We start from the raw sequence: 15,557 nt of genomic DNA on the forward strand, positions 1-15,557 counted from the left end.
GGCATGCTAGGATGCAATGGCACTAGGAAATCGTGCTGACCTGGGGTATTATCTAGTCCTTCATTGTCCTTTTCGCAAGTGCGGCAATGTTGAATTAATTTGTGGTTGATGTACTGGAATTCATTAATTCATATCGATTGAACATGTAATTTCGGTTTCATCGACTCGCAATATGTATCAAAATGTAATGCAGATTAGGTCAAGCCCCTTGGAGGTCAAGCTTTGGTGCTTTGCTTTTCGTCTGTTCCCTCATTCCTCATTCGTAACAATGCCAACTACAGCTGCTGTAGTAAGGACTAAGACTCTCAGTAATGTGGGCCAGCAGGGAATTTGGATTGAAAGATATAAAAGAAAATTCCATTTCTTCGTTCGTTCATTCTAAAACAAGGCCTTTTGCTTTGAAGGATGGAAGAGAGTCGTCGAAGTGTGAGAGTTGGGAAGTTAAGACTGAGTCTGGGTTGAGGAGCCGGCTAGTGCTGTTATGGCAGTATAACAGCCGACCGTGATTTCAGCTTGATAGACATCTTTTATGTGAAACGGGTTCGGCATATTTTGTCAACTGAATCTTTGCTCAAGACCTATAAAGTCGCTTTACAAGCTTGTATATACATCAAGAAGCAGAGTCTATATTATCGCCGTGGCTCCTTTCCTATTTGCTGCTCTTGGTGTATTGCATGTTTTGCAGATGAAGTGTGGAGATCGCACGCCACTATATAATAATCAACCCACAGCATCAATAAGAACATAGCTCATTTGTCACAAAGTTTGTCCGCCTGAGTTTCTCTACTATCGTTTTCTATTTACAGTATCATGGTACAAGCAACAACCCAGTTTACAACGAGACGGCTCATCGAGGTTGAGTCAGCAGAGCACCACAACCTCTTTTGACATAGAATTCAGAATCATTGGAACCGCACTTTAATGTGAGAGTGAAGGGCTGTTCAGCCCGAGTTTCCCGGAAGGCACTAAATACAGGACATAGGAACATGCCCTTAGGATGCTAGAGAGTGAACAAGGGTGAAAATGAGAAAATGATACCGCTTCGTTAATACTTGAGGGCTGCCACACCACTGACAATACCTTCTTCTTTTCCTGAACCACATGAGCATACAAGATCGGCAATTGAGTGTACGATTCCATAGGCCTGGAATCACATAAGCAATTGTTTTTACGATCCCAGCTACATTGAGTGAAGGAGTTAGCATGTCAGCTCGACAAGAAGAGTATATTTTCAACATTGACACAAACCTAGCTCCTTCCAAGTACACTCCACGAAGCAGTACACCATCGGCAGCTTGGATCACCTGTGAGCTATCCTCTGATTCTTCGTGCATTACAGATATCTCCAATTGCAATTTGTCCAACGGAATGTTACTGAAGCGGGAGCTTCTTTGCAAAACGGCGGTCAAGAAACCACCAGGATGAGTAAATGCTCCCAACCAGAATGTCTTCGGATCACCCCTTGTTAAAACGAGGAGGTGAGTGTTAAAGAGACAGCTGTGAGTTACTGAAGCCTACAATATCCTTACTTGGCAATCCACTCATTAAAGAACTCTACACGTAGTAGCAAATCTTGTATCCATGCATTCAAAGTCTTTTGAGACAGATATACAGCCCAAGCATCTGGTACTCTGTTTTCAAACAAGGCTTCGATAATCAAATCCAGTGCCGGCGTCATTATAGTGGTGCCTTGTATAGCATGTTGCACTTGCAAGAGTGACAGTCTAATACGTTGTAATAGCTCATTGTAACAGCCGGATTCTTGTTCTATAACAGCCGCGAAAGAAGTTCCATTGTGTAATGCTGACTGGGAAGCTGTTGGTGATGCTGTCTTGATTGCGACCGGGACACGATTCAATAAACTCGAAGCGAGTGCCAATATCTGCGCCTCTCGACCACCATCCACATCGCCGACCTGCTGTTTATCCATTATCTGTAGAGCATTCAAAAAGTGATCGGCTTCGTCTGTTTTGCTAACTACATCGGCGTTACTATTTTGTCCAAACAATTCGACGGCATCTACTGACGGTAGCAAGGCAACGTATTCACGCAAGCCATGAGAGTCCGTCACATCGGGCAGACAGTACGTTTCTGAAGCTGAGAAGTGATACTCTGGTGTGCTGAGTGCAGCCTCACAGAACAGCACATTACAGTAGCTACGGAGTAGACGCTTATCCCATTCGTCACTCAAATGCCCTCCATAATGCGTATCAGCAATCAAATGACGCAAGAGATCAAATCGGGGAGCACCATCGGCATCGAAGCACGTGGCGAGTACTTGAGCACACACATCATAGTCTGATCCGTTAAAGTCGGGCATCATGTTCCAACCTAGATTTCTAAATCGTTTACGTTCCATTATGATACCATGGAAGAAGCACAAGGCAAACAAAAGTCGCCTGTATGCAGTAGGATTTGGCGAGCTCTTCACCTCATCCTAAATTCAACGAATGATCAGATTCAACAAAAAAAATTGCCGCTTTGGCATGCAAGAACAATGTGTTCCTCATTTTAACAAGACATACCTCTGACATACGACGCATGAGACGAGTCAAATGTGCCTTTACACCCTTAGGTTGCTCCAATACCACTTTGACCGACTGGTTATGCAGCCAGCGAGGAATTGTCTGATTGAATTGGACAGTCAAGAAGAGTCTGAATGAGGGTGATGGCGGTTCAACCGCCAAACGTTCCCAGAATTGTTCGAAGAGTAGCTGCCAATCTCCTAGCATGGGACAATTTTCCAAGAGCAACCATTGCCCATTCAGAGCAGCCTCTTGAAGCAATTTAGTGGCCATGGATAGCTGTGAGTAGCCGAGTGATACCTGGACTGTTTTATCGGTCATATTATGCTTTTTCATCAAGTCGGTCATCATGGGAGCAAAGTCGGCACCCGAGCCAAGGATGAAAATGAGGGGTTTAAGAGCTGAAGAGTCCAAATAAAAGTCGTCAGACTCTGCTGTGCGTTCGACAAACTTTTGGCCCAAGTTAACTTTTACAAAGTTTGCTGCACACGACAAGAATCGATCAGGTCTTATAGCACGGATTATGAGGATACGCTGTAGCTCATTGGCTTTATTTTCCCATTCACCGGGGAGGGGGATCTTTTCTGGCTCTGCAGACACATACCACAGATTCCACTCTCGTTCGTTCTGCTCGACCGATCCTAAGAGACCTGACAGTGCTTGCAATTTATTGAGATGGATGATCCTAGACCAAGAATCGTCATCTAGCCATTCTTGACAAGCATTCGGCGGTGGAGCTTCTTCGTCTCCTACAGATGCCTCTGGTTTTTTGAATAAGGTGGAGTACTCTTCCATATTGAGCTTCCCACTAGAGTTCAATACACTGACAGCGAGTTGGAAGGCAAAGAGCATTTTGTGCTCTTCAAACAGTACTCGGCACATATACTTATAGACAGCGAAGGTATGGTTCTCGTTCATGGCTGCTATTCGGTCGTTAATGTCTTCACTACGTTTGCCCTTGCCAAGAGAATGCTGCATCAATTCAACATATGTGTCCATGGAAGTGTAGTATACTGGGTTGACCTCGGCAAAGCGGGCCATGACGAAGAATAATATAGTGGCACGGTGGGCACAAGGCTGGTATACTTTACGTGCTGCATCGACTCTCTTGGCCGTCAGCTCACTGGAGCTCAATTGCCGACCAATTTCTTCACTGGTAGACTTTGAAGTCTGTAAAGCGCTAACTAGCTGTTCGTCTTCTAATAGGGAGCCATGCGATGATCCTAGCAATCTAAGAATCTCGTCCTCCAATTGAACTAGTTTGACCCTCGCAGAGGCCATAGCAGTTGCCAAAGAGCTCTTCTGATCTTCCAAATCTTGTTGCTCTATTTGAATGATACTGCCCAAGAGATGCTCCTGTACGCCAGCATCAGTCACCGCGAAATCTACTATGGTGAGCTTAGCAAATAATTCCGGCGTCAGCATGGGGTTTGACAAGCTCGTAACAAAGTACAGCTTAAAGTTTCGATTATATGGGACTGCTTTCTGGCCAAGCTGGATGAAGGGTTTGCCATCACGTTCGAAAATACTCTTGCTCAAAAGAGCATCGAGTGCATGGTCTACTTGCTCTGTTACACCTGTTACTATTGTAGGAATACCGGCCTGAATGGCGCTTTCAAGCGATACTAAAAAGTTGGCCTGACTAGCACCTAGTACTCTACATGTCTTTGATGTTGAGCTGCTGTTCTTATCACCTCCATGGGTGTTGACTAACCATCTGGTTCCTTGTCCGTGAGGGTCTATTATTAGAGGCCACCTGCTGCTTCGAGTGACTAGCACAGCGTTTTCAGTGGCAAAGCTATCAGGAGGTAGATCATTCAGTCGCCATTGTCGTGTCTCATTCTCATGACTCAAAAAGTCCACTACAGAGAACTGAGGAGATACGGCGATATCATGGCTCTCTAAATGAGTGGTTCGTATCGTCTTAAGCAGACTTTCGCGGTAGACTGCAGAGAAGTTTGCTGCATATGACAAGAATACGGAGGCCAAGACGGTATGACCAGTTATTCGAGCTAGAGTCTCTTCATGGGAGACAATGACTTTCTCCCAGCGTGATCTCTCATTAGCTAGACCACTGACTAATTGTTCCGCACGGACTAGGCGTTGCTCCGTCAAGCTGGATTCTTGCTTCAGTTTTTCTTTGAGAGCTAGCTTCTCTTCGTACTGAACTTTGAGCTCCGCCAATCTCTCTTGAGTTTCAGTGTATTTAGATTTGGCTTCTTGTAAACTCTTTCGTTTCTTCTCGAGCTGGTCTTGCAGTTGCCTCAACTTTTCCTTCTTTGGACCCACTTGACGGAATATCTGACCATACGTTTCCATGGCTCTAACCCACAGACAAAGACCTTTCGCAGCGCCTGAAGCTCGTCCAACAATGTCAGGTTGGAAGTTCTCGTCACCGATATACTGCGTAATTCGACGCAAGATTTTATCTAAAAACAAAGCGGTAAGAGAACAAAACGGACACCAACATTCAGCTGTCGAATTTCACCTGAAATATTATCACGGTCAAATTGTATCACATTCTGCAAGAACTTGAGATCTCCAAGCTGTCGTTTAGCTTCTTCCCAAGTTGGTTCCTTCTTGAATAAGGTCATCACAGCCTCCATGACTATAGTAATAAGGATGAGGAGATCATCGAAAGAAGTCCAATATTGAAAGTCATTTACCTGATACAACAGCTGGCGTAGGTTTTGCAAACGACTTGAGTTCAGTCAAATCCTTCTTGGTGATGCCATTCAAAGCCTCTTCGGCAGAATGAAGAGCTGGCACAGCTTGGTCTAAATCAGCTTGAGCAGCATCGGCCAGAATCATGACCTCTTCTTCTTCTGCGCCCAGCTTTTCAGCCTTTGCAGCGACAACCTTGGCAGTTTCATCCGCTTCACGACTATTACTGACGATGGTGACCAAAGTTTGTTCACATTGTCGTGAGAAATCTGCAATATGCTTTTTGGTGGTGGCTAGTTCTACAGTTATGACTTCGACTGCCTTTTGAGTTTCGTCTAATTTACTCAGACCAGTCTTTAGGCGCGAGACGGCAGTGCTAATTCTTTCGCGGCCATCTACTATAAGAGTCTTGTAGTTTCTCAGCAAATCAAGGTAGTGACTGGGCGTTATGAAGTTCGCCTTGCCAGTCTCACTACTACTCTTCTCGGCTTGCTCGACTGCAGTTAAGTGACTAGCAACAAGAGCACCCATAACCACTTTTCCTTCGGGCTCATTACATATATCTTTAAGCCTTTGCGTAGCTACTTCTTCTAGCGCTACAGTGTTCCAACTCCAAAAGTAGTCCATGACGCAAGAATGCATCAAGGCAGGGAAGTCTTGGATACATCTACGGAACACACCACCAGATGGAGTCATACACAGAGCCAAGTGCAGATTCGCTCTAGCATTATGCCGCAAGACATTCAGCACATCTGTACCCTCGGCGCTGACGGTTTTATTGGTCTTGAGGTTTCTCTTCATTTCAGAGAGCTCTTCATCACTAAACAAGCCAAAGACACGACCACTATTAAGAATATTCACCAAGTCATCGAGAATGAGATCAGATACTGGCGGTGCGCCCTCGGATACAGCTGCGGAGCTAAACATCAAGTCTCCATCGGTGGACAATATAAGTATCTTCTGGTTTTCGAGTGCTGCTCGCTTAAACAGTGCCTTCAAGTCATCCCGGAAGTCAGCATGAGTAAACTTTTGCGTGCATCGTAACTGATACACACGCATATCCAATAAGAAAGCGGCTAAACGTGCTAGACTCTGACGACCACTACCTCCAACACCAACCAACAAGGCATTACCTCCTGGTAATCGGAGAATACGAGTCAATCGCGTTATGTGCTCGATAGCATCACGGAAGAAGACAATGTCGACTGGAAGGTTGCCAGTTTCCCCATTTCTTTCCACCAGCTTCTTCTCCAAGAAGGCCTTGAGACCAACCAAGTCCGTAATCTCTTCATAAACTGGCTTTTCACTGGTATCTAGAATATCTCCAAACATTGGTAAATGACCTTCCTCGCTACACAATTGTTTCAGCGACACATTCATATGGGTTTGTAGTCGACTATCAAGAATTTGTTCAAATGCTTCCTTGTCTTCTCTACATACAAGACGATCTCCAAAGACACGCGACACTTCATGAGTCCAGAGGCGTACTAGAGAATCTGGCGAGTCATAATATTCTGATCGAGCTCTCATCAGACCTTGCAATACCATCATGACATCCCGCAGATTAAACAGATAGTGTACTTTGGCAGGTGTCGGTAGCAACTTGGCTGCGATACTACGGTATAATTCAACGGTAGACAAAGTGAGTGTCTCGCCTAATGGTTTTATTGTCTCTTCAAAGTCCTGAAGCAATTGTCCCATCGACAATCCCATGATTCTTTGAATATTAGCGTTTGTCGGTTCAGGAATATGCAGGAGATTGAATGCAGCTTGCACTCGTGGACTGATTTGGGTACCGAATCCTCCGACAGTGGTGCAACCCATTACCAAAACATCGACAATTTGTTTAGACGACTGTTTGCGTGGCTCATATAATTCACCGTATGTTAAGAGATGTCGAATCCATTCCAGAGGAGGCTGAGCCCCAAATCGACCAGCTCGTGGAAGATTCAAATCTTCAACCAAGAAGGTCAATTTACTGTTTGGCGGACCAAACACATTCTTGTGTCGACGTTCTACTTTTGACTCCAACAAGCTTTGCAGCCCAGCAGCTGTGGAGGTTGCAGACAAGTGCGAATGTAGGATGGTGGTATTAACGGTATTCGACTTTATGGCACTGGATATAATTGCAGACTTGCCACACCCAATGTGACCAGCAAGCAAGATAGGAGACGAGGACCGTATGAGAGCATGGACTAAGAATTCATTACGAACCGTCTCGACGGTCTACGATAAAATCAGGTATTAGCAAAAAAAAACACAAGGCACCAAGCCTAATTGCAAACTTTAACAACTTACTGGAACAAACAGCTTGTGGAATGGAGTACCAGCAGGGAATTTCCAAGTAGCTGGCAATTTTTCATCCCAACCTGCCCATCCCCTCTTCTCCAAAGACACATAATAATCAAAGACTGTATCCTTGGGTGGGAACTGTCCCTCTAGATCTCTAACAAAGGTATCAAATCGTCGACGACCTTCTCCCTTGAGTGGACTACCAAACGACCAGATCACAGCAAACAAGAACCATAGTTCAAGCATATGTGTATATCCCTCAGCATCTTCTGCATCAACACCATTTTCTTTAGTGATGAGAGATTGAAGGAGCTGTGAGAAGGTCTTGACCATCATCAGCACATTATGATGTATAGCGTCCTCAGCAGCTACAGACTTCCAGAACTTGAGACATTTTTCAAACCACTTTTCTACTAGTTTAGTCAAGACAGGAGTCTCACTGGGATTACTACTGGTTTGTCGACTGGCCAACCAAGTGGCCATAAAGTGTTTTGGCATGGCCTCGTTACTATTTACATATACTATAGAGCATCGACTCACGGTAGCTGGAGATGCTGCATTCAAATCCGATGTCTCGAATACTAGTTTGACATGGTCTGGTATGACAATACGCTCACCATTATTTAGGGTCAACAGTCTGGTTTCATCTAGAGCAGTATTGAGACTTTCGACCCATGTAGAGTCCACTGGTCCATCTAATATCACCCATTTGTGTTCGTTACTTTCTGATCGGCATACTTGACGCAATAAGCCCGAGAGCAATCCATCTTCCCATTCATTCGAGTTCGGGTTGAGTCGGCCATACAAGTCACTAACTGTATATATTTTGGGATTGATGACCAGACTACGGATAGGACTAAATTGACTTGGAGAAGCTGTAGCCATTCGATTTAGCGTGTTCATCAATGTCCTCCATATCGTCGACTTGCCAGCACCTGTCTGACCAATTAGGGCAATACCAGGACGATGATTTCTCGTATCATAGAGCTGAGAAATCTTTAATGCGAGATTACCCGTAGATTGCAGTTCTGTGATTGACATTTCTAATTTGAGGGCAGCAGCAAAAGCTACATTATCGTCGACTGCCCCTTCAATACCAGGGAAGATGTCCTTCAGGATGGCCAAGAATGCGGGTATGTCGACATCTACTAGTTTAGACACATTGCATTCTTGCAGTGATGTATACACTACGACTTCGTCAGAGAGATTGGAATTCAGCCGTCTCCTCTCACCAGCAACCTTAATTACTCGTGTCAGCGCTCGGAGACCAAAGTCATAATGACGTTGAGAAGATAATTGCTGGGCCATTACGTTGAATGCCAATTCAATTTTACTGGCCAGAGCATGGCAATTCGAGAAACCTTGCGATACAAGCAAGTTTTCAGCTATAGAAGCACTATCGGGTAGTAATAATGCTACAGGTCGGAAGAGAGCCGCTAGACTTTCAGGCAATTCATTCCAGCCAGCAAAGTTGGGATTCATCGTGATAAACACTCCTAGTGACGAATCTAAGGACATCTCCTGACCGTCCAAAATCAATGTCTTGGATCGACGTCGCACGGCTTGTAGTATAGAAGCTACCTGACTAGTCATAATACTCAAAATCTCTGGCTCAATACGGTTGAATTCATCAAAACAGCCCCATGCACCAGTTTGTACAAGACCGGTAAATATTCTGGCGAGAGTTCGATAATCCATAGCCTTGGAGCAATTATATACTAGTACGTATTTACCCATAGTACGACCCAACTCTTTTACGGTTTCCGTCTTGCCTATACCAGCAGGTCCTTGTAAACTACCACCACGAGCTAAACTCAAGGCACTGGTGAGGGTGAGCAGTGCCCGATCAGTTAAAGGTGTCAAGACTAGACGACGTATACTGGTGACTTCGTAGCCATATTGGAATTGGGCATTAGTTTGTTTCATTACTAGATCTCCAGACTCTGATGAGCTATTATTGTTATTATTGGAGCGTTCCCAATAGAACCGCATCTGGCTCAACCACGAGAAGTGATCTGCGCCAGTAGCCTTTTTGATGAGCATATCAGTAACATCTCGAGAATGCAAATCTAGTGTTATAAGTGACTGGCATTTGATTCGTTCATGGTCTGACATTGTAGTGCCTTTGGCCAACTCGGCAAGCTTCTTGAGACCAGACATTTGTTGCTTTTTCAATTCTCTCAAAGCTGGCTTATCACCACTCTGTGAGTCTTGCAGAGCTTTAGACGTCTCTGATGTCCAAAGTATCAGAGCGGACATTAATACAACTTGTCCAGGCCAGTCACGAATCCATTTATCCCTCTTTAACTTTTTACTTGCTGCAATGCAACCAGGTATGAGGTTACGTAAGGTGAGCTGCATTTTACTGGTGAAGTCATCCAACCATGTTTCGACTGGAGAGTCAATGACAATAGGATCTGCTAATGGCAGATACTCGTCATCTCCTGTCCTCATTCCAGCAATTTCGTAATGTCGGCGAGAATCTGTGCCAGCTGCTACAAACTCAATCTCAACTACATTGTCGAATAGTTTACGGACATGTGGTTGGACTGATTGCGGATCTTTTGCTTGGCCAAGTATATCCAACAATTCTTCTGAAGACAAGAAGAAGAATCGAGGGAAGGCCGTGCGTTTGACTGGAGGGCCAAAAACGGGTCAGCATCGCATCATATTTTCGTTCTGGAGATTCTTTTCTTACCATGTAGATATAAGTCCAATGACTTGCGAATCTTTTCCATATTGGCTTGGAGTTCTGGCAAGGTCTTGTTAAGATTTGGCAGTTTGGTTGCCCTAACACCAAAAGTCAGACTGCGAGCGAAAAAGCTTTCTGTTCCTTGTTGAGTTGACTCACTTTAAGACATTACGACTTCCAGCAATCTGTCCTAATGTTTCCTTCCAAGTACGATTCACTTGCTCAAAGAATGCCGTCTCTTTTGGTAACTGTTTCTTGATGTCTTCAGTGGCGAAAATACTCTCCAGATACAGCCACATGCTAAAAAATATGACAGTAAGAACGATTCAAGTCTTCCCTTCCGACAGACTAGCTCAGGACTGTAAATAATTTACATACTTTTGAACACTCAACAATGCTTCAACAGCATCAACAGTCTCAACAAGCAACTGCTCCCAATGCTCAACCTGCTCCTCAAAAGGAGTCACATATTTAGAGCCTCTCATAGAAGTCAATTTAACTTGTTGATCTTCAACCAACTGGGTGATATCATCCGTAGACTGAATTTTATAAAACCCAAGTTTACGTTCATCCCTCAATGGCACCATAGTCAGATCCATCTTTCGCCAAGAATTGTCAATGGCTTGTAATCCTTCCTCTATAATCAATTCTTGACCAGCAGACATGGCAACTTGGGATACAACATCAGTATTGAATTCCAATGCCATGATTTTAGCTAGTGTGAAATCAGGAGATGCTGGATCGAATGTTTTTCCAGTTTCTTCGATGAGGTGTTCCCAATGTCGTGGTCGTAACGCTGGACTCTTCAAGTCATTGACGATAGGGACGGTCTTGGCAACATGCGCTACACGTTCCTGAAGTGTTCTTAATACTTCTGGTGATTCGGCAATGTCTTTGGCAAGCTTCGCCAACCGTTTGGTAAACTTTTGTATGGTATCGTCCAATCCAGAGACGTTCATACTCGACAATGGCTCATTACTCCATGATGTCCATGCAGTCAGCCATTCTTCATGACCCACCCAGATTTCGTGTAATCTGTCTACATCCGCTACTAGTACGTCGATATCTGCACCTGGTCGATGCTCGACATGGAAGACTGCCATTCCTTTGCGAAGGAATTGGTCTTGGGTCTTTGCCTGTTGAGCAGCAGTACGGTATTCGGATATGAGTTTTTGAGCTCGATCAACTTCCAGCGTTGATGAGAATGGTCCTTTGGTGGTGAACTCTTCTCGAAGAGCGTCAACACGTTTACCAAATTCTTCAATAGAAGCCAATAGCTGGGTCTTGAATTTGGCTTTATATTCTTGCAGCATGAGCTCAGCATCAGACAATGTTTGCTGGAAGTTGAGCCAACTCGTATGCAGACTCTCAAGCATGGCTCGCTCTTCATCTGATATAGGCACCTCATACTATGCCGAGCAAAAAGAATTAGCTGAAGGTCAAACCTCATCGTAAATTCCATCACAGACCTTCTCCAGAATCGAGAATTGTTCATGTATAGGTGCAAATTGACCCTCAATGCCAGGTATTTCACCTCGCAATTGCGAGCATAGATTAATAGACTCGGATAACTCGTCCACATCTGCAGGAGTTTGTCGTAAACGATCTGACGAGGTTGACAATTTCTGGTGAAGACCAGTCAACTCGGTCATCATGTTGGTCTTCAACAAAGTCGTGAGCTTGTTCGACCATGCTGTACAGTGCAGCACAAGTTGATGTTTGAGCGGCGAAGAATCCAGACGAACAAAGTTGATGTTTGTCAAGGTTTCCTAAGAAAACAAATGGAGACAATTCATAAGATAGATGATTTCTGTTTTTGTTACCCACGCGTTTATCAAAAAATCTTACCTCCTTTTGAATATTGTTAGCAACTTCACCATATCGGCCAATATCAGCATCAAATGTAGAAAGAGCAGGTTTTAATTTCGCATATCTAACAAGTGGTTGGGATAAACAGACTTGCGAAAAAAAGGAAATACATAATTGAACTAGACCTTCGAATGAAAGCATCCTTATTAATCTCCCATATCTCCCTATATCCATCCCACACTCTCAAATGTGCCTGACTCTTGGTAGCATTATTCGCCATTCCATTCTGTATAGACAACAGTATCTTCAAGATATCCTCATCTTTAGCCAACTCATCATTTAGGGTGGTGATTATCTTGGACGGTGAATCTATACCAAGCAATTGAGAGAATCGACCAGCGACACTGACTGCCATCAACATATCTTTGGCAACACGCAAAACAATTTCTTCCAGTCTTTGAAGTGTTGGGCTGAAATCGACTTTTTGATTCTCGAGAGATACGTTGACTTTGAAGAGCGGTTGGACGGCAGAGTCTCGGCTCTTGCCTTCACCATTGATTGCCTATAAGATGGGTTGGGCGTTGAGTTGCGCAGAAAAGTACAAACGTGGCTGAACATACCTTTCCAATGTCTTGCAACGATCTCTTGACTGTAAGACGTAATGCTTCTTCCACCATTTTATCTACACGAGCAACAAAGTATGCCCATTGTGCCATGACTTCTCTTCCATCATTTCGGAAGAATTCAAAGACAGACAAGAGCGTCTGTCTTATAGATTCATGTGCCGATTTGAGCTTCTCACGCACAATAATACGATGCTGGTCTTGAGCTGCGGCAAATTCACCAATCTCATAGATGCGTTTACTTTCAACCCTCCACAATAATGTCTCGGCAATGAGTTTACAGTTGAGACGTATTTTCTGGTTGGCATCAATGAATTCTGCTACAGTCTTTTGCAGTTCGGCGCCGACACGACGGCATTCTTTGACAAAGTAATCGGTAATGTTCTTTGATGCCCAAGTGAGACTCGTTAAACCAGGATTGATCTTCCTGTCCAAGAGCCGTATACGTTCACGGAAGAGAAGCATCTCTTCAGGGCTGAGAGTTTCCATTACTAGATTGTAGTCTCTCACCACCTAAAAGCAAAACCGTTAGATTGGCGACGCAAAAGAATGGAAAGCGATCGCCAAAGTACCAACAGAACGTTCTCTCGTAGAATTCTTAATTCTTCTCTCTTCCCATGAAGTTCTTGGCAATGGAATGGCACAACATCACTCTTTGTCTTTTGCCAATAATGCACTTCAGCAAACAGCCTCAGCAAGTTCTTATCAAACTTGACATCAAGTGCCGATCCTGGACCCCCGCTTCGAGACATGAGCGTAGTTTCCAATTTACCAGCAAGGTTGGCGGATGTAGTAGCAACCCATTCATTATGCTGACGCGTAATGTAATCTTCTATGGCTGCAACTAGCGGGTCATATTGAGCCTTGGCATCAGTAGATAGACTCGTTTTAGGCAAATAATATGCATTCGATAATGCAGCCATAGGAGATGTTATACGACGTAATAGAGATCGTGCCCAATTGGCAGATCCGGAAAAGTCTGGATTGGATCTCAATATATCGGGTGTTCGTTTATGTTTTTCGAATAGCTCTTTTACGGCATTGAGTTCGTGTATAAACATAATCCAGGTATCGGCAGTCTTCTTTTCAACTACACGTTTGATTGTTTCTCGTTTGGCGAGGTGATGGAAGATTTCGAGTAGTTCAACAGCTTGTTCTATAGACAGAGCCGTTTCGAATGAATTGCTTATTACGGTTTGCATCATCACTTCGAGATCCTTAAGCCCATCCTTGAACCGACCAAAGTAGTCGTGCCATCTAGTATGTTTCACGTCCAGAATAGAGTCCTGTGAACAATAAAAAATTACGGTTATGCTTCATGTTGGGACGACAGATGAAGCTATCAATAGCAATCAGCATACGTGAATAGTCCACAATGTAGAAGTGTTCCTCTTGAAAACACTCTCAATATTTTCCAGGCTCTTCACGGTACTTGGTCCATTCGACCCTCCAAATACAGGAATTGGTGCAGAATCAGGCCCACCGGGAGTCTTGCGAGCAAACTGTATTTGGGCTTCACAAACTTCAGCCAAATCACGACATCGTTGTTGGAATGCTTCTAGTGATGAAAAGACCGAGCTTTCATCGACTTGCCATACACGTTCAGAGTGACGAACAAGATGTTTCGTCATGTTCTTGTATGCATTCTTCCAGCCCTCTGTACATGATATGGCTTCTACTAGTTGTGCTAGACCAGCATGTGCATCTTTCTGGAAGATGTCTTCGAGGGATATAAAGACACAACATCGACGTATTATTTCATTACTTATTTGGCGTAATAGACCTGTTATCTTTTCACGAGTACCAAAGTATTCCGAGTTGGCCCATATGAGACGGACTGTGCTTAACAGTTTTGGGAGAAAGGCTGCAATGGCTTTTGGTTCGGCATTGGCCAGAGTTTGACATGGAGCACTTAATGTCGATAGATATTTCAGATTATCTTGTGCTTCTAGAGTATTTGATTGTATCGATTGGGATAATCGGGTGAATGCGTCGAGATATGAGGATTGGGCGATTTCAAGGACTCGAATGACACGGCCAATGTCTTTGCCTTTGAGTTGCTCACTTATACCAGACAAGTCATCACATCTACTCTTCCAGAATTGGATTTCTTCTAATGGCCCAGAGCTTTCTGAGGTTTCGGAGCTTCTAGATCCCGTGACTACAGACTTGATTTGACGAGTCCAATATAGTAACAGTGATTCTAGCCGCTGTACTATATCCTTGTTTCGAGAAGCTCTTTCTGGTACTTCTAGATCTTCTCGTGGTATATACAAGACTGTAGCACCCTTTCTCATATTTGCTGCATCAGTCAGCAGAGCCATGAATCGCTATCAAAGATTGGTGTGTTGGCAAAAAAAGGGGCAGCTTGAAGGTTGCAAAAGATAAAGAAATCTCTAAATTCAAATTCATACCTGGAGTTCTAAATCAAAGTCCTTTCTAACAGTCTCAGGCCACCGTGCATTATCACTTAAAAGGGGAGTATACAAGTCTTGCATGACATGCAAGAGACTGTCCAATGTATTACCCTTGACCATGCCGACTTGAATCTTTTTGGGAGTATTGGCAGGTGCATCTTCTTGTAGGAAGAAGACGAGTTCTTCTAGACCAGGATGAGTTGGCACGTTGAACTGGAGTCTGAGTTCGCCTTCATTATTATGCGGTCCAGATTCGACAAAGGCAATGAGTCTGGTGTGTTTTGGATTGTTTAAGAACTCATTTAGCATGAGATCTTGGTCGTCCGTCCACAGCTTGTTTGTGTAATGTGTCAAGAGAGTGACTGATTCTCGAATGCGTGTTGCATAGGAACTGGTTATAAATGATGTTGTAGCCATGGAAGATTTGCCTAGAAACACAACAAAGAAAAAATCAATTTACACAGAACGGGTAAGGTCTTGTGTGGCTAGTCTCTTTGATCAGAATCGACAATTTCAAACGAAATACATTCGCACT

General features: G+C 43.9%; 1 protein-coding gene across 1 annotated transcript; it reads right to left on the bottom strand.

Annotated features, from left to right (window-relative positions):
* Positions 1-847: 847 nt before the first annotated feature.
* SmJEL517_g01546 (uncharacterized protein) lies at positions 848-15,439 on the bottom strand (the record flags this gene model as incomplete). The annotated part of the gene is made up of 18 exons (XM_031167474.1): positions 848-1,000; positions 1,081-1,180; positions 1,249-1,461; positions 1,530-2,437; positions 2,526-4,954; positions 5,014-5,133; positions 5,192-7,415; positions 7,488-10,117; positions 10,180-10,271; positions 10,333-10,473; positions 10,552-11,582; positions 11,643-11,942; positions 12,022-12,106; positions 12,168-12,544; positions 12,603-13,118; positions 13,178-13,891; positions 13,967-14,935; positions 15,020-15,439. The coding sequence occupies 18 exons, from the start codon at positions 15,437-15,439 to the stop codon at positions 848-850; spliced, it is 13,422 nt and encodes a 4,473-aa protein (XP_031026544.1).
* Between the last annotated feature and the right edge of the window lie 118 nt (positions 15,440-15,557).

This window comes from Synchytrium microbalum (genome assembly GCF_006535985.1).
Source record: "Synchytrium microbalum strain JEL517 chromosome Unknown SmJEL517_scf0005, whole genome shotgun sequence".
In the NCBI taxonomy this organism is placed as follows: domain Eukaryota; kingdom Fungi; phylum Chytridiomycota; class Chytridiomycetes; order Synchytriales; family Synchytriaceae; genus Synchytrium; species Synchytrium microbalum.